This window comes from Mobula hypostoma, chromosome X2 (genome assembly GCF_963921235.1).
Source record: "Mobula hypostoma chromosome X2, sMobHyp1.1, whole genome shotgun sequence".
Classification (NCBI taxonomy): Eukaryota; Metazoa; Chordata; class Chondrichthyes; order Myliobatiformes; family Myliobatidae; genus Mobula; species Mobula hypostoma.
The window spans coordinates 47,685,108-47,712,695 of NC_086129.1; the positions used below are offsets into that span (position 1 = coordinate 47,685,108).

At 40.3% G+C, this 27,588-nt stretch overlaps 1 protein-coding gene across 9 annotated transcripts in view; it reads right to left on the minus strand.

The window, feature by feature from the left end:
* sik3 (SIK family kinase 3) overlaps positions 1 to 27,588 on the minus strand; it is a 482,160-nt gene that overhangs the window by 145,568 nt on the left and 309,004 nt on the right. For all 9 annotated transcript variants that reach the window (XR_010016690.1, XR_010016689.1, XR_010016691.1 and 6 more), the window contains exons 5-6: positions 22,189 to 22,313; positions 19,789 to 19,912 (exon numbers count right to left, since the gene is read on the minus strand). Coding sequence is in view for 5 of the 9 variants with exons in the window: in XM_063038656.1 (XP_062894726.1) it covers positions 19,789 to 19,912; positions 22,189 to 22,313 (249 nt within the window). In the remaining 4 variants the exon portion in view is untranslated. The remainder of the gene's footprint in view (positions 1 to 19,788; positions 19,913 to 22,188; positions 22,314 to 27,588) is intronic.

The following is a 27,588-nucleotide window of genomic DNA, read 5'->3' on the forward strand; positions in this document are numbered from 1 at the left end:
ACAAACACTGGGAACATGAAAGCTACGTTGGATTAGACTGACTGCCTGGGTGTACCATAAATACCACTGCAGACAGCTTAAGGCACAGAGCATATTCTATGTGGTTATTTCTATGTAATTCCATACAATTCCATCGCTAACTTATCAACCTAATTGACAATAGTGCAGAAACAGATGAGGCCACAGTCAGTACATTATCAATCATTTTAATCCCATGATAAAGAAAGTAAAAGAATAAGGAGGATGTTGAAGCTGTGCCTGCATCTCATGTCCTCAGCGGAGCCCCTAGATTATAAAGAACTGTTTGCCATAGTTGTTAGTATTTCATTATTCAACAAAATCATATTGGTTAACAGCATAGCATTCAGTGGTACACAGAAGAAACCAATGACATTATTCTGAATCAATTGCAAATAACAGAAAGCTACAAGAACAGCAACTGCATTTCTTATTTAGGACTGAATAACGTATAAGGCAACTTGAAAGGATCACTGAATAGGATGGGTGGATATTAAACCAGATGAATATTGAGCCTACAGTTTAGAGTGTGAATACAAGACAATGCACAAATTACTTCCAAGAAAAAAACAAAATTCAAAAGAAGTGATGGAAAAGAAAAATAAATTGCTTGTTAGGTAATTGAGGGCAGGGAAGGAGCCTGAAGCTTGAACAATGCATTAAATGCTTCTACTTTAAACAAAGGTTGAATTGTATTTTTTTTCCTCTGGGCATCAAATATAGCTTCTAAATAGATCTGCACAAAATGTCATCAAATGGTAACTTAGCTATAATGCGTTCACAACTGGTTGTGAACATTATTTGTTTTTTCTCCATAGAGAACTTCTAAAAGCACCTACACACTCCCAAAGAGACCTTCTCCAAACTTTCAAAACAGCTTTTACATTCAACAAACGGAGGAGGAAAATGAACTGTCAACAGTTCAGGCCGAAACCCTTTATCTTACACACAGAATTAAGAAAGCAAACTGTACACAAAGGATCAATTTGAAACACTTGAATTGAACAGTTGAACATAAGGACACAAGTGCAAACGAGAGGTGTGTATACTTTTAATTAATGTCAGGACACTCACAGAACATTTAACACAACTTCAGCTGTGACAATGGAAGGAAAGAATGTCTGGAAAATTTAAAGATAGAAATTGTTGTTTTATGGAAGTAGTGAATTGAAGGGGCCCCCTGGATTAATGAGCTACTATGTGATAATCATTTTTCCTCATGCAGATAGTTCGAGACCTCCTGTGCAAGAACAGATTTGAAAAGGACAAAAATGGCAGTTTGAAAACTAGCTGCACCAAAAGCAGCAGCACATGAAAATTCTTGTCAGTGAAGTTCAAATACATAATTGCAGGAGAAAAAGAGGTCACAACTGCAGAACAGAATATTGCTCAAGAGATGGTGAGGAAATACTAAATTGCACTGTATAAAAAAAGTGGCAGACAAGATAACAAAGGCACATATCATGGCTGCTGAATACCAGAAACCAAAATTTGTTAGCTACCATGATGAAATGCCTTGAGTTACAGAGGTATAAGAAGAAGTGATATAAATATTTTGGAAGCAAGAAGTGACAGCAAAGCACATCTTGAGTTATACAGATAAGTGAGCTCAATTTTAAAATACTAACCAGGACATTCAGGACTTAAGCTGGGGGATTTCAGAATATTCAACAGGCCAGCTTCTAAGTAATTTCTATGTTTCTATGTTTCTAATTAGATACAAAACTTTATATGTTTCCATAACAGTTTTTTACATTACTTTATTCATGTAAACCCAAATATTGACACATTCGCAAGAGGATTTCCTTGAACTTTCGAAGAATAGATTTTAATTGGTATTTTTAATATCAGATGCAGAATGCATTATTTGTAATAATACAATGGAAGCAAGATGCTACCTTGTCACCACTTTATGGCAAATAATAGATATGATCATATTGTGAAATCTCATTGACTTCTTTATCAGTCAAAACAATAATTGTAAGAGAAATATTAAAAAAGCGTAAAGTAATAAAATATACACTCTCAGTAAAATCAAAACCAGAAGTCTATGCTGCAGGTATGAAAATCAGAGCAATTTCATTACTAACTGACAGACTAGTATCAGTCTGCAGAGTATTGCACCAACCACCAGAATAAATTAATATCTGGAAGCAACTCTGGAAGTATGAACCAATCGTTTAATTTCTGAACCAGAGAAAAATATATTTAGATGAAGGAAAATGGGAACTTATTGCAAATCTGGAATTAAATTTACATCTCTAAATAAAATTGATTTTCAGGTCAATGAAAAGAGCAATTCTAACTGACCTAGATTTAACTAGCCACAAATAATTTCCCGTGCAAAATCATTGATTTTTATTTTTGCATGTTGCTCTTTAAAAATGTCCTATTTGACAATTTCATTACAAAAAATAAAGTATTGTATTAAACATGAATAAAGATGTTTTCTCAGTTATAACTGGATTTTGTATCCTTGTAAAATCAGCACCAATTCTAATTCGTGAAATGTTACTAGAAAAAAGAATAGATCAATAAGCGTTATACAATTAGCCTAGATTAGCGGGAGAAAATTCTAATCAATCAAGCAACCAAAATATTAATTGATTCTTTGAAAAACTCTATGTTCAATTAAACAGTAAATTTAGCTCTATGGGAAACATTTTGAAAAAATAAAGAACTGGAAGCTTTAAAAATGTGAAAAGATGAGCTGTAGAGCAGAGTAACCAATACAATATTAAACAACAGTAAACTGACTGAGAAGTAAGCTGCAATTCCAATTGTCTTCCTTCTTTTAAACCCTCAGATCAGACCAAAAGTTTAATAGTTAGTTTTTGAAATTATTCTATATGGAACCTGATAAATTTTAGGATTGCAGAAATCCAGAATTTTTGTTCAGTACGTTTCCATGGAACACCCAGTACTTCTGTCCTTACACTCGTGATTTTTATATTGATAGTGCAGTAATATATGGCAGTTTTAGCAAAGAAAATTCTGACAGTTATAATGGCAAGAAACATTATACGAAATGTCACAGGGATTGTGACAAGGACAATTAAATATAGCTACAACTTATTGAATCCAGTGTACTCCATTTTACTCAAAGTTTTCTCCAACAACCAGTTAGTATTTAATTTTTTGAGTATTTCTACTATGAATTGTTTTACTAACATTATTTAGTTTCATTTATAAAGTTAATTCATAATTTAAATGTTGTTCAAGAGAAATGTTGCTCAAAGAATAGGAACACTTCTGTAACCCTAAATGGGCATAACAACAGATTAGACAAAATGTCAAAATTAACTGAATCAGAAACTTAGATCAAGATAAATCATAGAGGCAAAGTCAGCTTTTGAATAAAATTACAAACTACCCGACACTGAAATAAATAATTCTACGATTATTGTATTAATGCCAGTATGAATCAATGACAAATATAGCCAGTGACTTGCATATACTACTGCTTCCAAATAAATCTTCTGTGCAGTGGTGTGCTAGGGCAATGGCATCAACACAGGTGATGCCAACAGGCTCAACAAACTAATTAGAACGGCTGGCTCTGTTATAGAAGTCAAACTGGACACACTGGAGGCTGTAGTAGAACAAAGGACCCTACAGAAAACATAGAACATAGAAATTTACAGCACATTGCAGGCCCTTCGGCCCACAATGTTGTGCCAACCATGTAACCTAATCTACAGACAGTCCAGAATTTCTCTAGCGCATAGCCCTCTACCTTTCTAAGCTCCATGTACCTTTTAAGAGGCTCTTAAAAGACCCTACTGTATCTGCTTCCAACACCACCGCCGGCAGTACATTCCACTCTGTGTAAAAAACCTACCCCTGACATCCCATAAGACCATAAGACATAGGAGCAGAATTAAGTGATCTGGTCCACTGAGGGGCCCAAAACTGTTCACAATACTCAAGGTGAGGCCTTACCACTGTCTTATCCCCTCGGTACCCATTTCCAAGCACCTTAAAACTATGCCCCTCATGTTAGCCATTTCAGCCCTGGGAAAAACCCTCTGACCATCCACACAATCAATGCCTCTCATCATCTTATACACCTCGATCAGGCCACCTCTCATCTTCCATCGCTCCAAGGAGAAAAGGCCGAGTACACTCAACCTATTCTCATAAAGTATGCCCTCCAATCCAGGCAACATCCTTGTAAATCTCCTCTGCACTCTCCCTATAGTATCCACATCCTTCCTGTAGTGTTGTGACCAGAACTGAACACAGTACTCCAAGTGAGGTCTGACCAAAGTCTTATATACAGCTGTAATATTACCTCACAGCTCTTGAACTCAATCCCACGGTTGATGAATGCCAACACACCATACGCCTTATTGACAACATTGTCGACCTGTGCAGCAGCTTCGAGTGTCCTATCGACACAGACCCCAAAATCTCTTAGATCCTCCACACTGCAAAGAGTCTTACCACTTATATTATATTCTGTCTTCAAACTGGACCTACCAAAATGAACCACTTCACACTTCATGAGGTCCATCTGCAACTTCTCAGCCTAGTTCTGCATCCTACTGATGTCCCGCTGTAACCTCTGATGACCATCCAGACTACCCACAACACCCTCCCAACCTTTGTGTCATCAGCAAACTTACAAAGCCACCCTTCTACTTCTTCATCCAGGACATTTATAAAAATCACAAAGAGGAGGGGTCCCAGAACAACTCCCTGCGTAACACCACTGGTCACTGACCTTCATGCAGAATACAAACCATCTACAACCACCCTTTGCCTTCTGTTGGCATGCCAATTCTGGATCCACAAAGCAAAGTCTCCTTGGATCCCATGCCTCCTTACTTTCTGAAGGAGCTTTGCATGGGAAACCTTATCAAATGCCTTACTGAAATCCATATGCACTATATCCATTGATCTACCTTCATCAATGTGTTTTGTTACATCCTCAAAGAATTCAGTCAGGCACATAGGGCACGGCCTGGCCTTGACAAAGCCATGCTGACTATCCCTAATCAGATTACATCTCTCCAAACGCTCATAAATCCTGCCTCTCAGGATCTTCTCCAACAACTTGCCCACCACTGAAGTCAGACTCAGTGGTCTATAATTTCCAGGGTTGTCTCTACTCCATTTCTTGAACAAGGGAACAAGATTTGCAACCCTCCAATCATCCAGTACTTCCCCCGTCCCTGTTGATGACTCAAAGATCATCAGAAGATGCTCACCAATTTCATTCTTTGCTTCCCACAGTAGTCTGGGGTATATCTCATCTGGTCCCGGAGACTTGTCTAACTTAATGCTTTTCAAAAGCTCCAGCACATCCTCTTTCTTAATGTCTATATGCTCAAGCGTTTGTCTCCTGTAAGTCATCCCACATTTGCCAAGGTCTCTTTCCCTGGTGAATACTGAAGCAAGATATTCATTAAGCACCTCCGCTACCTCCTCCGACTCCACGCATACATTTCCTCCATCACACTTGATTGGTCCTATTCTCACACAGCTCATCCTCTTGTTCTTCACATACATGTAGAATGCCTTGGGGTTTTCCATACTCCTGCTCACTAAGGCCTTCTCATGGACCCTTCTAGCTCTCTTAATTCCATTCTTAAGCTCCTTCCTAGCAACCTTGGAATTTTCTAGAGCTCTAACAGTATTCTGAACCTTTCGTAAGCTTTTTTCTTCTTAACTAGATTTTCTACATCTTTGGTACACCATGGTTCTTTTACCTTACCATTCTTTCCCTGCCTCAATGGAACATATCTGTGAAGAACTCCATGCACATATTCCCTGAACATTTGCCACATTTCTGCCGTGCATTTCCCTGAGAACATCTACTCCCAATTTATGCTCCCAAGATCCTGCCTAATAGCACCATATTTCTCCCTACCCCAATTAAATGCTTTCCCAAATTGTCTGCTCCTATCATTCTCCAGCACTATGGTGAAGAGTTGTGGTCACTACCTCCAAAATGCTCTCTCACTGAGAGATCTGACACCTGACCACGTTAATTTCCCAATACCAGATCAAGTACAGCCTCTCCTCTAGTTAGGTCATCTACATATTGCATCAGGAAACCTTCCTGGACACACTTAAAAAACTCTGGCCCATCTAAACCCGTTGCGCTAAGGAGATGCCAATCAATATTAATAAAGTTAAAATCTCCCACCACAACAACCCTATTATTATTGCACCACTCCAGCATGTACTTCCTTATCTGCTCCTCGATATCCTTGTTACTATTCAGGGGTCTATAAAAAAAACACCCAGTAGAGTTACTGCCCCTTTCCTGTTTCTGACTTCCCCCCACAGACTCAGTAGACCATCCCTCCATGACTTCCTCGCTTTCTGCAGCTGTGACACTATCCCTGATTAACAATGTTACGCCCCACCTCTTTTGCCTCCCTCTCTGTTCTTTTTGAAACATCTAAAGCCCAGCACATTCAGCAGCCATTCCTGCTCCTGAGACATCCAAGCCTCTGCAATGGCCACAACATCATAGTTCCACGTATTTATCCACGCTCTAAGTTCATCTGCCTTAGGTCTATTTTAATGTAAGCAGTATCATAAACATCTCAAACCATCAGGCTGAGTGCATCTTTCATCTAATATCTGCCTATCCTTCCTCACAAACTCCATACAAGGTGTTTCTATTTGTGCTCCAACTTCCCCATCCTCTGCCTCTTCACTTCGGTTTCCATCCCCCTGCAAATCTAGTTTAAACCCTCCCCAATAACATTAGCAAACCTGCCTGTCAGCATATTGGTCCCCCTCGGATTCAAGAGCAACCCGTCCTTTTTGTACAGATCACACCTGCCCCAGAAGAGGTCTCAATAATCCAAAAATCTGAATCCCTGCCCCCTGCTCCAATCCTTCAGCCACGCATTTATCCTCCACCTCATTCTATTCCTATACTCACTGTGAAATTATTGCCTTTGAGGTCCTGCTTCTCAGCTTCCTTCATAACTCCCTGTATTCTGCTTTCAGAACCTCCACCCTTTTCCTACCTATGTCACTGGTACCAATATATACCACGACCTCTGGTTGCTCACCCTCCCATATCAGGATATTGTGGCTGTGCTCAGAAACATCATGAACCCTGGTACCTGGGAGGCAAACTACCATCCTTGTTTCTTTTTTGCGCCCACAGAGTCGCCTGTCTGCCCCCCTAACTATAGAGTCCCCTATTACCGCTGCCCTCCTCTTCCATTCCCTACCCTTCTGAGCCACAGGGCGAGACTCAGTGCCGGAGGTACGACTACTGTTGCTTTCTCCAGGTAGGTCCAACCCCCCCCACCTCCCTCCAACAGCACTCAAAGTGGAGTACTCATTGTTAAGGAGGAAAGCCACAGGGCTGCTCTCCACTACCTGACGCCCTCCCTTCCCTCTCCTGACAGTCACCCACTTTTCTGTCTCCTGTGGCCCCAGGGTGACTACTTGCCTGTAGCTCCTGTCTATCACCTCCTCACTCTCCCTCACAAGCCGAAGGTCATCGAACTGCAGATCCAGTTCCCTAACTCAGTCTCTAAGGAGTTGCAGCTCGGTTCACCTGGCGCAGATGTAGCCATCAGGGAGGTTGGAAGTCTCCTGAGCATCCCACATCTGAGACCCAGAACAGAAAACTGGCCTTGCAGTCATACCCACTATTCTAAAACCCTGGTAATACCGGACAATATTTCTCACCCTCTGCATGCCACCTTGGCTGAACAGAGAAACACTTTTAGTAATATACTGAAACAACTGTGCTGTTCTAACGAGTGCTATATGGAATCATTCTTACCTTCAGCCATTAGGCGCTATAATGAGTCAACCTATAGCCAGGGAAGTGATGGCTTCCCTCCTGTTAGGCTGTTTGAGGTAACTTAGTTTTTATTCTTTCTATTGCTCTTCTAATATTTACAGTGGCACGCAAAACTTTGGGCACCCCTGGTCAAAATTTCTGTTACTGTGAATAGTTAAGTGAATAGAAGATGAACTGATCTCCAGAAGTCATAAAGTTAAAGATGAAATATTCCTTTCAACATTCTAAGCAAGATTAGTGTATTATTTTTGTTTTGTACAATTTCAGAGTGAAAAAAAAGGAAAGGAGCACCAAGCAAAAGTTTGGGAACCCCAGGAGATTTGAGCTCTCAGATAACTTTTACCAAGGTCTCAGACCTTAATAAGCTTGTTAGGGCTATGGCTTGTTCACAGTCATCATTAGGAAAGGCCAGGTGATGCAAATTTCAAAGCTTTATAAATACCCTGACTCCTCAAACCTTGTCCCAACAATCAGCAGCCATGAGCTCCTCTAAGCAGCTGCCTAGCAGTCTGAAAATTAAAATAAATGATGCTCACAAAGCAGGAGATGGCAAAAAGAAAATAGGAAAGCGTTTTCAGGTAGCCGTTTCCTCAGTTCGTAATGTAATTAAGAAATGGCAGTTAACAGGAACGGTGAAGGTCAAGTTGAGGTCTGGAAGACCAAGAAAACTTTCCGAGAGAACTGCTCATAGGATTACAAGAAGGGCAAATCAAAACACCCGTTTGACTGTAAAAGACTTTTAGGAAGATTTAGCAGACTCTGGAGTGGTGGTGCACTGTTCTACTGTGCAGCAACACCTGCACAAATATGACCTTCATGGAAGAGTCATCAGAAGAAAACGTTTCCAAAATGCATCAGGTTTGTTTAGATGTTCCTTTGCAAACTTCTGACACTGAATTTTGTGGTGAGGACTCAGGAAAGAAGTTCTGTGGACTGATGAAGTTAAAATAGAATTCTGACCGCAATGAGCAAAGGTATGTTTGGAGAAAAATGGGTGCAGAATTTCATGAAAAGAACACCTCTCCAAATGTTACGCACGGGAGTGGATCGATCATGCTTTGGACTTGTGTTGCAGCCAGTGGCACAGGGAACATTTCACTGGTAGAGGGAAGAATAAATTCAATTAAATACCAGCAAATTCTGGAAGCAAACATCGCACCCTCTGTAAAAAAGCTGAAAATGAAAAGAGGATGGCTTCTACAACAGGATAATGATCTTAAACACACCTCAAAATCCACAATGGACTACCTCAAGAGGTGCAAGCTGAAGGTTTTGCCATGGCCCTTACAGTCCCCCGACCTAAACATCATCGAAAATCTGTGGATAGACCTCAAAAGAACAGTGCATGCAAGACAGCCCAAGAATCTCAGAGAACTAGAAGCCTTTTGCAAGGAAGAATGGGCAAAAATCCCCCAAACAAGAATTGAAAGACTCTTAGCTGGCTACAGAAAGTGCTTACAAGCTGTGATACTTGCCAAAGGGGGTGTTACTAAGTACTGACCATGCAGGGTGCCCAAACTTTTACTTCGGGCCCTTTTCCTTTTTTGTTATTTTGAAACTGTAAAAGATGGAAATAAAAAAGTAATCTTGCTTAAAATATTAAAGAAATGTGTCATCTTTAACTTTATGCCTTTTGGAAATCAGGTCATCTTTTACTCACTTAGCTATTCACAGTAACAGAAATTTTGACCAGGGGTGCCCAAACTTTTGCATGCCACTGTATATCTGTGCACGTGTAATGCTACTGCGATACTCTAATTTCCTTTGGGATTAATAAAGTATCTATTTTTCTATCTAAATATTACTGACGACTATGGAGAATTATATAATGAGGGCATCGATTACAAAGAATGGAAACGCTGCCTTGATCGTATATATATTCAGACTACCGAATGTTGCATTAATACCCTATATATTATTGGGTACTCAATACAATCACATTGGAGATGCAAGAAATTCTGCAGATGCTGGAAATCCTGAAAAATCAATATCGGGACCGATGAAGGTCTCAGCCCAAATGTCGACTGTTCATCTCCCTACACTGAGTTCCTCCAACATTTTGGGTGTGTTGCTCAATACAGGTGTCCATTTATTATTCAAATTAGGTGGTTTTAACCAGAGCAGTTCCTCGTGGAGTTTCACAGTGTCAGTAATCAGTCCTTTGCTCTTTGTGCTATATAACAATGATTTAAACTTGAATGTAAATGACAAAACAATAGCACCTGTTTTTGACAGTGGGGAAGAATGCTTTACACTACAGGAGGATATGGTTTAGTCAGAAGAAGGAAATTTATCCAAAGAAGTATGAGGTAATGCATTTGGGGAGGTGCAACAAAGCAAGGAAATACATGGGAAGATTTATTATGTATTTCCTTGCCTTGTTGTGCCAGGAAGATGTGGCAACCTTAGCCAAGACATAACACAAGAGCAGAGAGGCTGCAATAAAATGCTTAACACTAGTGATACCATGGCATGAATACTGGATATGGTTCTGCACACAAACATACGACGTTCCAATGGATAGAGTAAAAGTTAAGTTTATGAGGATGTTGCCAGGACAGTAAAATTTCAGCTATGGTAAAAGACATAAGCAGACTGGGATAGATTTTTGCCCAGCATTCTGAATTTAATTTATGCCACTTTACCATTTGCAATCACATGTAATATCTGATAAAGCACAAAAGAAATTTTAAAAAAACAATAAATTGTATAAAATATTGCCTTGGTCAGACCCCACTTGGAGTACTGTGCTCAGTTCTGGTCACCTCACTACAGGAAGGATGTGGAAACTATAGAAAGAGTGCAGAGGAGATTTACAAGGATGTTTCCTGGATTGGGGAGCATGTCTTATGAGATTAGGTTGAGTGAACTCGGCCTTTTCTCCTTGGAGCAACGGAGGATGAGAGGTGACCTGATAGAGGTGTATAAGATGGTGAGAGGTATTGATCGTGTGGATAGTCAGAGGCTTTTTCCCAGGGCTGAAATGGCTAGCACGAGTGGGCACAGGTTTAAGGTGCTTGGGAGTAGGCACAGAGGAGATGTCAGGGGTAGGTTTTTTTTAAAACGCAGAGAGTGGTGAGTGCATGGAATGGGCTGCTAGCGACGGTGGTGGAGGCAGATACGATAGGGTCTTTTAAGAGACTCCTGGATAGGTACATGGAGCTTAGAAAATTCGAGGGCTAAGGGTAACCCCGTAATTTCTAAGGTAAGGACATGTTCAGTACAGCTTTGTGGGCCAAAGGGCCTGTATTGTGCTGTAGGTTTTCTATTTTTCTGTTCTAATATCTGCTATCAATACTTTCAAAAAAGGAGTATTGATTACTGTAAACAGTTGTTCCACAGACACCAACAAACTTGATAGTGGTCATTCTTTCAGTGTGGAAATTGAGAATTAAAGCCTATAAATTACCTGGTCAAGAAAGCCAGGAGAAAACCTACTGCTGCCTTCAATCCAATTAAATACCAATTTGAAATCTTCCCCTCTTCCCCCCTCCCCCAACTTTTCCTCTCCTCTCATCAGCCTTCCATATTTCTGATGCAATACTCTAATTCCTCTCACCTCCAGCTCAAGACTTGTCTATCTTCCTACATTGATTATCTCATGTACAACTCTGCCCCCTTCCCAAAAGTTTGGCCCATTCCTCTCTTCTCCCCATCCTTTTACCACCCCTCTTACGCTCCCGTATCCACATCTTAATAATCTCTATACTCTTAGCTGCCTTTCCATCCATCTGAGCCAGACTCTCCAACTCATTAGCTGCCGCCAGGAAAGGACAGACTACAGCAATTTTTGCAATTGGAATTGCCAGTCTCCAGAAAGTCTGTGGCTTCCCTGGATGATAAACTTCTTCTAGATTTCCAGCCTACTAAACTTCCATCCTTCTCAAGATCAGAGACTTCCCACTCTGCTTCACAGTCATTAGCATGCAATACTCTTCTCTGTACCTGCCGAAACCCATTCTCTCGTAAAATGAAAGAAATATGTGACTCAAGAAGGCACTCAGATTAGTCTTGCCCTATTTTATTTGAGAAATTTGCTTTCTCACTTTCCTCAAAGACAAGATGAGATTCCAAATTTTTTCATCTGAAATCAATTTTGTGCCTTAAAAAATCCAAACATAGGTTGCAACCAAGTCTTAAACATCCAACAAGTTATACACTCAGTGGCTATTTTATTAGGTACACCTTGTACACCTGCTTGTTAATGCAAATATCTAATCAGCCAATCATGTGGCAGCAATATAATACATGAAAGCATGCAGGCATGGTCAAAGGGTTCAGTTATTGTTCAGACCAAATATCAGAATGGGGAAAAAATGTGATCTAAGTGACTTTGACCATGGAATAATTGTGGTGCCAGATGGGATGGCTTGAGTATCTCAGTAATAGAGATCCCCTGGGATTTTCACACACAATAAACTCAGAGTTTACAGAGAATGGTGCAAAAAACAAAAAAAAATCCAGAGAGCAGTAGTTCTGTGAATGAAAATGCTGTGTTAATGAGAGAGGTCAGAGGAGAATGACCATTCTGATTTAAGCTGACAGGAAGGTGACAGTAACTCAAATAACCACATGTTACAAGAGTGGTGTGCAGAAGAGCATCTCTGAATGTACAACATGTCAAAACTTGAAGCAGATGGGCTACAGCAGCAGAAGACCATGAATATACAATCAGTGACTACTTTATTAGGTACAGGAAGTAATTAATAAAGTGGCTACTGAGTGTATATGTTACTTAGGCCACACTTAAAACTCTGAAAAAGAACAGTGAACACAACTGCTGCAGTTGAAAATTATTGTCCATCTACTATGTAAATCAAATTTGTATTCAAAATGAAATGAATCTTGCCTATATCTGAAAATAATTAAGAAATATAATGGATCTGATCTTGGGGGTTAATGCTGACAGCTCCAAGTGAAATCACAGGCACTTAGCTACTTAAATGTTTTAAGTTTGACACCACCACACGTGCATTGTCAAATGCAGAAGTTATGACTTATTTTTTGATTCAGAATACTAAATCTATCAGTTTACACTGCCACCAAGAGCAAGCTGCCAAGTTGCTGAAATTCCCCAACATATGTGCTCGGGAAGTTGCCTATGCCAATTTACACAGACATAACTGATTTCAATGGTGCCTGTGATGCTATGGACTAGGAGGCAGGGGGTATAGCGTGCTTTTATTTCTTTTTTAATTTCTATAATTTACTTCCAGTGACTAGTGGTGTGCCACAGGGATCAGTGCTGGGTCCATTGTTATTTGTCATCTATATCAATGATCTGGATGATAATGTGGTAAATTGGATCAGCAAATTTGCTGATGATACAAAGATTGGAAGTGTAGTGGACAGTGAGGAAGGTTTTCAAAGCTTGCAGAGGGATTTGGACCAGCTGGAAAAATGGGCTGAAAAATGGCAGATGGAGTTTAATACAGACAAGTGTGAGGTATTGCACGTTGGAAGGACAAACCAAGGTAGAACATACAGGGTTAATGGTAAGGCACTGAGGAGTGCAGTGGAACAGAGGGATCTGGGAATACAGATACAAAATTCCCTAAAAGTAGCATCACAGGTAGACAGGGTTGTAAAGAGAGCTTTTGGTACATTGGCCTTTATTAATCAAAGTATTGAGTATAAGAGCTGGAATGTTATGATGAAGTTGTATAAGGCATTGATGAGGCCGAACCTGGAGTATTGTGTTCAGTTTTGGTCACCAAATTACAGAAAGGATATAAATAAGGTTGAAAGAATGCAGAGAAGGTTTACAAGGATGTTGCCGGGACTTGAGAAACTCAGTTACAGAGAAAGGTTGAATAGGTTAGGACTTTATTCCTTGGAGCGTAGAAGAATGAGGGGAGATTTGATAGAGGTATATAAAATTATGATGGGTATAGATAGAGTGAATGCAAGCAGGCTTTTTCCACTGACGCAAGGGGAGAAAAAAACCGGAGGACATGGGTTAAGGGTGAGGGGGGAAAAGTTTAAAGGGAACATTAGGGGGGGCTTCTTCACAGAGAGTGGTGGGAGTATGGAATGAGCTGCCAGACGAGGTGGTAAATGCAAGTTCTTTTTTAACATTTAAGAATAAATTGAACAGATACATGGATGGGAGGTGTATGGAGGGATATGGTCCGTGTGCAGGTCAGTGGGACTAGGCAGAAAATGGTTCGGCACAGCCAAGAAGGGCCAAAAGGCCTGTTTCTGTGCTGTAGTTTCTATGGTTTCAATTTTAATAGTTTCAATGCTGGTAACACTTTAAACCAGCAAATCAATGCCGACAAGCCTTGTGCCACATTAATTTTATTTTCCACCCTGTGAGCTATGAATGCCATTTCCAGCACTGTCAATAAATCCTGTCAAAATTAAAGAAACCATTTAAGCATTACACTCTGATGTCTGCTATTCAAATTGCATGACAGATATTTGATTAAACACATTGAGATTTTCACCCTCAAGATTCACATTAGGATTCTTATGGAAATATAATGTGAAATGTTATAGTTAAGTGAGATTACTTTAAATCAAAGTAACTTTCAAAATTCTCTGTAACATAGGGAAGTTCCAATTTAGTTAGTTGATTGCATTTCCATCAAGAATAAAGGTGGCGTTCTTTAAACTGTAAAAGGCAAGCATATCCTAAGAATCAACATCTATTCTTTCCATCTGTAGGAACTACAAAGGGATTTAGTCTAAAGTCAAAACAGAGATCAAATTATACTAACTGATGCTTCCTTAATAAGACTATAAGACATTGGAGCAGAATTAAACCATTCAGCCCATCGAGTCTGCTCTGCCATTCCATCATGGCTGATACTCAACCCCATAAACCTGTCTTCTTGCCATATCCTTTAATGCCCTGACCAATCAGGAAACTATCAACTTCCGCCTTAAATATACCCATGGACTTGGCCTCCACTGCAGTCTGTGGCATAGCACTCCGAAGATTCACTACTCTCTGGCTAAAAAAATTCCTCCTTACCTCTGTTCTAAAAGGTCGCCCCTCAATTTTGAGGCTGTGCCCTCTAGTTCTGGATACCCCCACCATTGGAAACATCCTCTCCATATCCACCCCATCTTGTGCTTTCAACATTCATTAGGTTTCAATGAGGTCTCCACGCATTCTTTCTAAATTCCAATGAGTACAGGCCCAAAGCTGCCAAATGCTCCTCGTAGGTTAACCTCTTCATTCCTGGAATCATCCTCGTGACACCTCCTCTGGACTCTCTCCAACGACAACACATCCCTTCTGAGATACTGGGCCCAAAACTATCGACAATTCTCCAAGTGCGACCTGACTAGTGTCTTATAAAGGCTCAGTATTATCTCCTTGTTTTATATTCTGTATAACCCTTGGAATAAATGCCAACATTGCAATTTCCTTCTTCATGACAGACCAGATCTTTTCTTGGTCTTTGCTCCTTGGAACGATGAAGGGTGAGAGGTGACCTGATAGAAGTGTATGAGATGATGAGAGGCCTTGATTGTGTGGATAGTCAGAGGCTTTTTCCCAGGGCTGATATGGCTAACATGAGAGGGCACAGTTTTAAGATGCTTGGAAGTAGGTCCACAGGGGATATCAGGGGTATATTTTTTTTAAAACACAGAGAGTGGTGAGTGCGTGGAATGGGCTGCCTGCAACTGTGGTGGAGGCCGAAACAATAGGATCTTTGAAGAGACTCCTGGATAGGTACATGGAGCTTAGAAAACTAGAGGGCTATGGGTAACCCTAGGTAATTTCTAAAGTAAATACATGTTTGGCACAGCATTGTGGGCCGAAGGGCCTGTATTGTGCTGTAGGTTTTCTATGTTTCAACCTGTAAATTAACCTTTTGGGACTCTTGCACGAGGGCTCCTAAGTCCCTCTGTACCTCTGATGTTTGAACCTTCTCCTCATTTAGATAATAGTCCACACTATTGTTCCTCCTACCAAAATGCATTATCATATATTTCCCAACTCTGTATTCCATCTGCCACTTTTTTGCCCATTCTTCCAACTTGTCTAAGTCCTGTTGCAATCACATTGCTTCCTCAGTACCACCTACCCCTCCACCTATCTTCATATCATCCGCAAACTTTGCCATAAAGCCTTTAATTCTATTATGCAAATCATCAACACACAATGTGAAAAGTAGCGGTCCCAATAATAACCCCTGAGGAACAGCACTAGTCACTGGCAGCTAACCAGAAAAGGCCCCCTTTATTCCCACTCGCAGCTTCCTGTCAGCCATTTCTCTATCCATGCCAGTATCTTTCCTGTAACACCATAGGATTTTATCTTGTTAAGCAACCTCATGGGTGGCACCTTATCGAGTGCATTCTGAAAATTTAAGTAAATGGCATCCACTACCTCTCCTTTGTCTCACCCTGCTTGTTACTTCCTCGAAGAACTCCAACAGATTGGTCAGGCAGGATTTCCCTTTACAGAAGCCATGTTGACTTTAACTTATTTTATCATTAGTCTCCAAGTACCCGAAACATCACCCTTAATAACAGACTCCAACACTTTCCCAACCACGAAGTTAGGCTAACTGGCCTATACCTTTCTTCTGCCTTCCTCCCTTCTTAAAGAATGGAATGACATTTATAGTCTTCCAGTCCTCCGGGTCCGTGCCAAAATCAAGTGATTTTTGAAAGATCATGACCAATACATCCGTTATCTCTTCAGCAACATCTCTCAGGACTCTGGGATGTAGTCCATCTGGTCCAGGTGACTTATCCGCTTTAAAACCTTTCAGTTTGCCTTGCACTTTTTCCTTTGTAATAGCAATGGCACTCACTCTTGCTCCCTGACACTCATGGACCTCTGGGACATTGCCAGTGCCTTCCACAGTGAAGACTAATGCAAAATACTCATTAAGTTCATCTGCATTAAATTTTTCCAGCAGTAGAGAGGAATATTTTTGTCCCCCATTACTACATAACCAGCATCATTTTCCAGTGGTCCAATATCAACTCTCACCTCCCTTTTATCATATCAGAATCAGAATTAAAGGCAAAGTGAATAAGAATAAAGAACCTTGGTTCTCAAGGGATATTGGAACTCTGATAAAGAAGAGAGAGAGATGTATGACATGTATAGGAAACAGGGAAACAGCAAGTAAGGTGCTTGAGGAGTATAAAAAGTGCAAAAACATACTTAAGAAAGAAATCAGGAGGGCTAAAAGACATAAGGTTGCTTTGGCAGTCAAGGTGAAGGATAATCCAAAGAGCTTCGACAGGTATATTAAGAGCAAAAGGATAGTAAGGGATAAAATTGGTCCTCTTGAAGATCAGAGTGGTTGGCTATGTATAGAACCAAAAGAAATGGGGAGGATCTTAAATGGGTTTTATGCATCTGTATTTACTAAGGAAACTGGCATGGAATCAATGGAAATAAGGCAAACAAGTAATGAGGTCATGGAACCTATACAGATTGAAGAGGAGGAGGTGCTTGCTATCTTGAGGCAAATCAGAGTAGATAAATCCCCAGGACCTGACAGGGTATTCCCTCGGACCTTGAAGGAGACTAGTGTTGAAATTGCAGGGGCCCTGGCAGAAATATTTAAAATGTCGCTGTCTACGGGTGAGGTGCCGGAGGATTGGAGAGAGGCTCATGTTGTTCTGTTGTTTAAAAAAAGGCTCTAAAAGTAATCTGGGAAATTATAGGCCGGTAATTTTGACATTGGTAGTAGGTAAATTATTGGAAGGAGTACTAAGAAATTGGATCTACAGCTATTTGGATAGACAGGGACTTACTAGGGAGAGTCAACATGGTTTTGTGCGTGGTAGGTCATGTTTAACAAATCTATTGGAGTTTTTCGAGGAGGTTACCAGGAAAGTGGATGAAGGGAAGGCAGTGGATGTTGCCTACATGGACTTCAGTAAGACCATTGACAAGGTCCTGCATGGGAGGTTAGTTAGGAAGATTCAGTCGCCTGGTATACATGGAGAGGTAGTAAATTGGATTCAACATTGGCTCAATGGAAGAAGCCAGAGAGTGGTAGTGGAAGATTGCTTCTCCGAGTGGAGGCCTGTGACCAGTGGTGTGCCACAGGGATCAGTGTCCATTGTTATTTGTCATCTATATCAATGATCTGGATGATAATGTGGTAAATTGGATCAGCAAATTTGCTGATGATACTAGGGAGAGTGTATTGGACTATTGGAGGTGTAGTAGACAGTGAGGAAGGTTTTCAAAGCTTGCAGAGGGATTTGGACCAGCTGGAAAAATGGGCTGAAAAATGGCAGATGGAGTTTAATACAGACAAGTGTGAGGTATTGCACTTTGGAAGGACAAACCAAGGTAGAACATACAGGGTAAATGGTAGGGCACTGAGGAGTGTAGTAGAACAGAGGGATCTGGGAATACAGATACAAAATTCCATAAAAGTGACGTCACAGGTAGACAGGGTCGTAAAGAGAGCTTTTGATACATTGGCCTTTATACAAACAATTTGTAAATCAAAGTATTGAGTATAAGAGTTGGAATGTTATGGTAAGGTTGCAACTGTAACGAAAACCAATTTCCCCCAGGATCAATAAAGTATGACTATGACTATAAGGCATTGGTGCCTTATTTGGAGTATTGTGTACAGTTTTGGTCACCAAATTACAGGAAGGATATTAATAAGGTTGAAAGAGTGCAGAGAAGGTTTACAAGGATGTTGCCAGGACTTGAGAAACTGAGTTACAGAGAAAGGTTGAATAGGTTAGGAATTTATTCCCTGGAGTGTAGAAGAACGAGGGGAGATTTGATAGAAGTATATAAAATTATGATGGGTATAGATAAAGTGAATGCAAGCAGGCTTTTTCCACTGAGGCGAGGGGAGAAAAAAAACCAGAGGACACGGGTTAAGGATGAAGGGGGAAAAGTTTAAAGGGAACATGGGGTGGGGGGGGCTTCTTCACACAGAGAATGGTGGGAGTGTGGACTGAGCTGCCAGATGAAGTGGTAAATGCGGGCCCACTTTTAACATTTAAGAAAAACTTGGACAGGTACATGGATGAGAGGTGTATGGAGGGATATGGTCCAAGTGCAGGTCAGTGGGATGAGGCAGAAAAATGGTTTGGCACAGCCAAGAAGGGCCAAAAGGCCTGTTTCTGTGCTGTAATGTTCTATGGTTCTATGGTTCTATTTTACTCTTTATAAACTGAAAAAAACTTCTGGTATCCTGCTTTATATTATTGGCTAGTTTGCCCTCATATTTCATCTTTTCCCTTACGGCTTTTTTAGTTGCTCTTTGTTGGATTTTAAAAGCTTCCCAATCATCCAACTTCCCACTCACTTTTGCTACCTTATATGTCCTTTTCTAGGCTTTTATGCAGTCCTCAACTTCCCTCATCAGCCACAGTTGCCTACTCCAGCCATTTGAGAACTACTTCTTCTGTAAGGCATTTCTATCCTGTGCCTTGTGAACTATTCCAAGAAGCTTCAGCTACCTCTGCTCTGTCAGCCCCAACAGTATCCTCCTCCAATCCACCTGGGCAAGCTCCTCTCTCGTGCTTCGGAAATTCCCTGTATTCCACTGTGATACTGATACATGTCACTTATGCTTCTCCCTCTCAAACTGCAGTATGAATTCAAACACTTTATGATCACTGTTTCCTAAGGGTTCCTTTACATTAAGCTCCTTAATAGCTGGGTTATTGCACAACATCCAGTCCAAGATAGCCTTTCCCTGAGTAGGCTCAAGCACAAGTGGCTTCAAAAAGCATTCAACAAACTCCCTCTCTTGCGATCCAACACCAACCCGGTTTTCCCCAATCCCCTTGCATATTGAAGTCCCCTGTTACATTTGTGTCATTATCCTTATTACATGCCATTTCCAGCTCTCTTTGCAATCTTAAACCCACTTCGTGGCTACTATTTCTTGCTATACAGAATAAAAATTTATATCAAAACTTAAATAACTAACTTTGCTCATAAAATAAATATCTCAGAATTCCATAAATATTTTAAGACAATTTTTTTCTTTCACCTATTAGTGCAAAACTACTTTTCTTACCTGTAGACATAAAGAACGGAATTCGAAATTTGCCACTTAGTACCCTGGCCCGCAGGTTCTGCAGTGTGTTGCCATCAAATGGCAGGGCCCCACATACCAGCACATATAGCACCACCCCCAGACTCTGAAAGAAAAAGTATATATAGTAAGATCAATCATGCTACCACAAATTATACAAACAACAGGAATTCTGCAGATGCTGGAAATTCAAGCAACACACATCAAAGTTGCTGGTGAATGCAGCAGGCCAGGCAGCATCTCTAGGAAGAGGTACAGTCGACGTTTCAGGCCGAGACCCTTCGTCAGGACTAACTGAAGGAAGAGTGAGTAAGGGATTTGAAAGTGGGAGAGGGAGGGGGAGATCCAAATGATAGGAGAAGACAGGAGGGGGAGGGATGGAGCCAAGAGCTGGACAGGTGATTGGCAAAGGGGATATGAGAGGATCATGGGACAGGAGGTCCGGGGAGAAAGACAAGGGGGGGGAGAGGATGGGCAAGGGGTATAGTCAGAGGGACACAGGGAGAAGAAGGATAGTGAGAGAAAGAATGTGTGTATAAAAATAAATAACGGATGGGGTACGAGGGGGAGGTGGGGCATTAGCAGAAGTTTGAGAAGTCAATGTTCATGCCATCAGGTTGGAGGCTACCCAGACGAAATATAAGGTGTTGTTCCTCCAACCTGAGTGTGGCTTCATCTTTACAGTAGAGGAGGCCGTGGATAGACATGTCAGAATGGGAATGGGATGTGGAATTAAAATGTGTGGCCACTGGGAGATCCTGCTTTCTCTGGCGGACAGAGTGTAGGTGTTCAGCAAAGCGGTCTCCACAAATTATACTTTGCACTTAACTTTTTTTTTGTTCTTTCTTTCTCCTCTGCTGTTAATATCTGGTGTGAACCTGCAAATACTGCAGAATCTTCAGCAACACTTTAATCAGTCTTATACCGATTTGCTAAAATTCCCTGGGAGCTTCTTATGCACAAATTGGCTGTCACATTTCACATTATATTGGCTTTAAAGTGCATTGGGTTGTTCAGAAAGGGTTGCAAAAGATCATTCAAAGCCATTTTCCAATCCTTGAATATTCCAGGAAGTTATTATCACCAACAGCCTAACCCACTCTCTGTGATGTATGTCTGCTGTGTTGTGATGGATCTCAATAATTCACTAGCTGGAACTGACTCTACATTAAAGCAGCATCAAGATTATTTAAAATTGATACAAAGCAGGTTTCTAAGAAATTCATCCTGGCTGATCCCAATCCTTGCGTTGTGATGATGTGTTCACAAATAACCCTCATTTAATGAGCATATTAAAAGAAACACATCTCATTAAAATCTTCCTCTCACATACAAGACTTCTACTGTGTTAGCCATTTATTGGGACAAGAAAACCCATTCAGCCCCATGTGCTTGTTCTGCTCTTTGGATTTGATCTTCTCTGATTTGTGCCTCAACATTAATCTGTATGCCCAATGAAAATTTTGCAATTTTAGTCCTGGAACTTTCATATCAACTTCCTTCTTGGTGAAGGAATCCCACATTTCCACCGCTTTTTGTGGTTCATACCTGAATAATTTGACTTTTCCTCATAGACTGGATTCTCTCAGTTGAAAGGAACTGTATCATATCCAAGTAGCATTACAAAACCATAGAATAGCGGTGTGTAAAATAAGGGGTATAGGTATGCGGAATGCAAACAAGTAAAGGGAACTAAAAACTACAGGGGATAACTTTATGGTGAATGGGAACAATGTAAATAGGACCAGAAGGGAAACTTCCTCACACACAGGGTGATCCATATATGGAACGAGGTGCCAGAGAAAGTAGTTCAACAGATACAAATAACAACATTTAAAAAGCATTTGGATATGTACATAGATAGGAAAGGTCAAGAGAGATATGGGCCGAACACAAGCAAATGGAAAAAGCTGAGATGGGCACCTTGATTGGCGTGGACCAGTTGGGCCAAAGGGTCTGTTCTCATGCTGTATCACCCTAGAGAATCGGCAAAACTTTGGTTGTATATTCAGAAGAAAGATTTTATTATTTGCAATTTGATGTTCCTACTTTCTTGAACAAAACATAAAAATAATTTTATCTCACACTGTGCCAAATATGAAAAAAACAGGGACAGCAAGAGAGGGTGGAGAAAAATTTCTCATGACAACATATGAGAAGACAGCAATTAACTGCAAAGTTTATATTAATTACATCAATTTTTTCAGCAGTAGAGAGGAATATTTTTGCTCCTTGTTTATATAGTATCTTTCAGTAGACAACGCAATAATACATAAACTTCTCAAGGCATAAGCAATAAAAAAAAGTTACATTAATAATGAAAACAAAATAGTTCTGTCAAAGAACAAACTAGTATGTATAAAAACTGTCTTTAAAACTCACCCATATATCCACTTTGGGGCCATCATATTCTTTTCCTTCAAACAATTCAGGAGCTGCATATGGTGGACTCCCACACCATGTTTTCAGTAATTGTCCTGGTGTAAAAATGTTACTAAATCCAAAGTCTGAAACATAAATTAAGCAGAATTAATATCACTGGCATATGTCGTGAAATTTGTCGTCTTTGCAGCAGCAGGTCAATGCAAAACATAATAATAAAAAATGTGAATTACAGTAAATATATATGTAGTTAAATTAAATAAGTAGTGCAAAAGTAGAAACAAAAAAGTAGTGAGGTAGTGTTCATGGGTTCAATGTCCATTCAGAAATTGATAGCAGAGGGCAAAAAGCCGTTCCTGAATTGTCCAGTGTGTGCCTTCAGGCTCCTGTACCTCCTTCCTGATGGTAGCAAGAGAACAAGGCATGACCTGTTTATATAAATAAACTGTGTTACTGTGTGTGTTATCTTTATAAATAACAGTCGCATCACTTTTGCTAATCCCTGGTATTTGCAATAATAGCTTCCATTTATTCATCTTTTGGGACACAAGTTGTGTTAGCAAGTCCAAATTTACTGTCCATTCCGAATTGCACTTGAGAAGTAAAGGTGGGACTACTTCTTGAATTACTTAAGTATTTGCACAGTGCTGTTGGGTAGAAAGTAATCAATTCATACCCAGCAACAATGAAGAAACAGCTACATATTTCTAAGTAGGGTTAATGTGCAATTTGCAGATGGGTGTGCAGGTGGTGCTAGTCCCACATTCCTTATGTCCTTGACTTTCCTATTTGAAGAGGCTGCATGTACCAGCAGTTATATCAGAGTATCCTAAGCACGTGCCTGCAATACATTTTGTAGATAGTATACATTTCAGCCACAGCCTGCTGGTGCTGGAAGGAATGATCGTCAAACCAGTAGGTCACTTGGCCCTGGATAGCATTGACTTCCTTAAGCAGGACAAGTGGAGACTATTCCATCACATTCTTGATTTGCCCTACAGATAGTGGGATAGCATTGTTCAGTCACTCATGGGTGAGTCTCACTGTGGGATACCTAGCCTGCGACCTGTCCTTGCAGACATAGCACTCACTCAACTGGTCCAGGAGAGCTTCTGGTTAAAGATAACACCTAGGATATTTATAATGGGGGACTTCCATGGATGGTCCCAAGTCCGGCTATAAAAGGAGGAGGGTTGGGCATGGGGTTAGCACACCATTCAATAAAAACCCACCCAGAGCTACAGAAACACCAATAGAAGCTCTGAAGACTCTCTCCTCTCCCAGGGATGAGAAGTGGTCCAGGACAGAGAACTCTGGCAAGCTGCCATTTATTGTTCAGTGGATTTATACCTCATGCTAGTTTGCTCACCATCTGACATGGATCCGGTCTGGTTGGTATGTGTTTCGGGACTCAACAAACTCACTCTGTAGTGGTGAAAGTACAAGTCCCTTATGCAGGGATTATTCTGTGCTCTGCTACTTTCAATGTTTCTTCCAAGTGTTGTTCAACACAGAGGAGCACTGATTTATCAGATGAGGGAGGACACTAGATTGCAATCAGGACAAGTTATTATTCTGGTCTACACATACATTCAGAACACCAATGAAAACAAGTTAAATCAATAATGAACAGATCCACAAAGGTGTGACAATTAGTAAGAAGCAATGAACTACATTAGAGAAGGAAAACAGAGACATGCCTGGAACAGAATGTCTAATTCTTTCAATGAATATTGTTATTCATCACTCCGATTAAGCAAAACCAACTATTGAACAAAAGTTTGGAAGCTGAACCGGGCTATGTCAACAAACTACTAAATTGTTCTTTCAGCTCAACAAATTAATCTAAAGTTTGCATTTCAAATAATATCAATAGAATGCCTTACATACTGAAGGTCAAACATATTAGTCAAAAAAAAAGCTGACAAAAACATTGCCAAGTGGAGATATCATAGTTGAGAAGCAGTACTGTGAATAAAAACGTTTACTAACTAGGTTGGAGTCTTCCTAAAACTTTATGCACACAAGGCTTGTTTGAGAAAATGGGCACAACATTTCTCATTCAAACTCCTGTCAGAGCAGATTTGTGAAGATCATGGAAGGAATGAATTGGTTGGGAAGATGCTGGGGGAATTGGTAAGGGTGGGGGGTAACCTGTGGAGTGGAAGAACAGGACCACTATAGAGGAGAGAGAGTTGGTGAGCACGTTGGAAGCTTGGGAAAGGATCAAGGTGGTCACGTGTCTATGATCCTATTATAGTGATGGGCAGATGGAAAAAAAATGAAAAAATAACATACCCTGGAAGATTTGATGAGGGAGATATCAGGTGGATTGTTCAGGAGCTATGTCAAAGGAGCTGGAGAGATATTAGGTGGTTTCGGGCCATAAACATCAGCAACAAAGGGAGAAGGATAAACAATCTCTGACAAAACATGTATGGAAGATATGGGCATCAAGGAAGCCCCATCACATGGCCATACAGAGTTCAACCATTTAAATAAAAGTCAAAGCAAACTTCAATTTTCATTTGAAATTTATTTTGAATTGGTGAAGTGAGTGAAGTTATTGTTTGTAAGCCTTGTCTGCCCAGTATAATTTCTTGTAAATATCTCCAAAATACACACCATTTTATGTCAATACACATGTCCAGAAGTTTTCTGCATATTGTACTGTTTGTATAAATGACTTGCATCTAACTTCCAAATTGTCCTATTAGTGTACAAAGCACACAATCACTTTCTAAAAATACTTTATCATATAAAATCCTTGCGCTATGAGATAGAATTTCCAGGCCTTTGTTCTGTATCGGTGTTCTCTTTGCTTAAAGTTTAATCTTATTGAGTGGCATGGATTAGAAACAGATTCTCTGCAGCTGAAAATAAATTCCATAATGGTTGGTCAGTTGTTATTAATAGGACAGTGAAAAATAGTCAGTAGCCAAGCATCTAAAACAGGTGAGAAGTATTTTCTTTCTATGTTCTTTTGAACAAAGCAAGCTGTCTTCATGTGAACTTTCTGATTTGCTTTTATGGTAACATTTCTAAAACCAAATTTCTTTTGAGAAGGGTATAATACTTTCACTGTTCATCATATTGGTTGCAATAAACTATTTAAGTGTGTTTACTGGAAATTTCTCAGCTGATATTTAAAACATTTGCACCTATACACTAAGTACATCAACAGACTAAACAATTGATCAGCATGACCAGATTAGCAAGAAAAACTCAATGGCAAAAATCTACATTAACTGATTGAAATTAAATCCATTAATGCATGGTTACATAATGAATTATTTGATGTACTAATATTCATAACAATATTCTAGTACACTATATAATGGAGTTAAAGAGATTGCTTGTCAACTTTCTATTGCAGCTCCATACTATCCATCACCAAAGAATGGAACAATGATCCCTCATTAGGCCTCATGTTGGTGAGGTCTAATTTGGAGTACACCCTATCCTCGTTATATGCGTCTTCAGACTATGCGGATTCACAGTAATGCGAGGAACCTATTTCTACCAACGTCTCCTTATGTGCGGCCAAAACTCACAGTTATGCGAGGAGCACTGCTTTCCCGCCAATACAAGTCATGTGCGCACGCCTCACAGTCTCACTCCCACCACTCTCGCACTGGTTTTGGCAAGCGCAATCTTGCGCTCTTAAACTTTTGTTGGTTTTACCTACGGTGCACTGATTTTGTGCTCAAAATATTTAATGATGCCTCCTAAGTGTCCGATGTCATGTCCTGGGCCATCAGCCAAGCGGCAGAGAACTGCTTTAACACTTGGAAAAAAAAGTTGAAAATTATAAACAACGCGGCATCAGCTGAAGGTAACACAGCTCTGGGACGCTACTGCTGGGAACAGAATCTTGCCTTTAAAGTTCTTTTGTTGCTTGACAATGCGCCATCCCATCCTAAACATTTGAACAGCATTCATCCTAACATAACAGTGTGTTTCCTGCCGTCTAACACAACATCACTGTTTCAACCACTCGATCAAGGAGTGATCCACATTCAAGGCGTACGTATTTTTTTTTACGGTGAACTCTCTCTCAGATGCTGCAAGCAACAGACGATTTTGAAAATCCCGGGAGTTTACCAACAGTGAGGGAATGGTGGAAGTCGGAACACTTGGCACAAATGGCGATGGACATGGACCCAAGTTTAGAACGGAAGCAGCATTTCAGTCGTTCCCTGCCATAAACCCTTCTTCCCTACAAGCAAATTTATGCTGAAAAACAAAATGCTGCCAAGCAAACAACCCTCACCACTTCCTTCAAATCGGTGTCATCTCCTGCTGCCAGAAGTTCTAAGAGTTCTGTGAGTCTTCCTTCACCCCTTGCTGTGCTTGATGTTATCCTGACGACCACAACCATCCACCTTATCCGTGTAAAGCTGCCCGACACCACAACAACCACTCATCTCCCGGAGCGAACACACCTGCCACTGTTGGTGAGTACTGTACACGCTAGGATGTTAACTTCCTATGATTTATGACATTGAATATTACCTTAAATTGATGAAATATAATACAAATGTTGTCTTGTGGTACTGCTTTTGTGTTGTATTAGTATGAAAATGTGAATAAATTACAGATAAAACAGTTTTAGGAAGTCTTCTGGAGCGCATCCCCATTTTCTCCATTTAAATAATTATTCACAGTATGCGATTTCACATTATGCGTCAACTGCGAGGAACGTATCCCCCGCATATAACAAGGATTGGGTGTATTGTGTGCAATTCTGGTCACCTAAGTACAAGAAAAATATCAATAAGATTAAAAGAGTGCAGAGAAAATTTACAAAGGAGTTGCCAGGACTTGAGGACCTGAGTTATAAGGAAGGGGTGAATAGATGAGGATTTAATTCCCTGGAGCGGAGGAGAATGAGGGAAGAATAGATGAAGGTATACAAAATTAATTATTATTTATTTATTGAGATACAGCAGAGAGTAGGACCTTCCAGCCCTTCGACCCATGCTGCTCAGCAATCCCTCAATTTAATCCTAGCCCTAAAACGACCAACCAGTACATCTTTCAACTATGACAGGAAATTAAAGATAGGGTAAATGCAAGCAGACTTTTACCACTGAGACGAGAAAATCTATAGATGCTGGAATTGAATCATTTAGTTGTGGAAGAGAAGAGGCAGGATGGAAGAAATGGAAGAAGGATGTTGTAACAGGAAGAGCATTCTTTGGTAAAAACTCCTTGTGTGTGACTTCTGTAACCTCAGGATTAGAATATTATCACTAATTTTGTATTGGGCGACGGAGTAGAGGAAGACAGAGTAGGAAAACTTTGCCTTCTGAGAGCAGAGGTTGAGGAAGAGCTTATCTCCAAGTGAGGCAAGGCCAGGTAAGTTCCTTTAATAAGTCTAATTACTTTAAGAGTAGG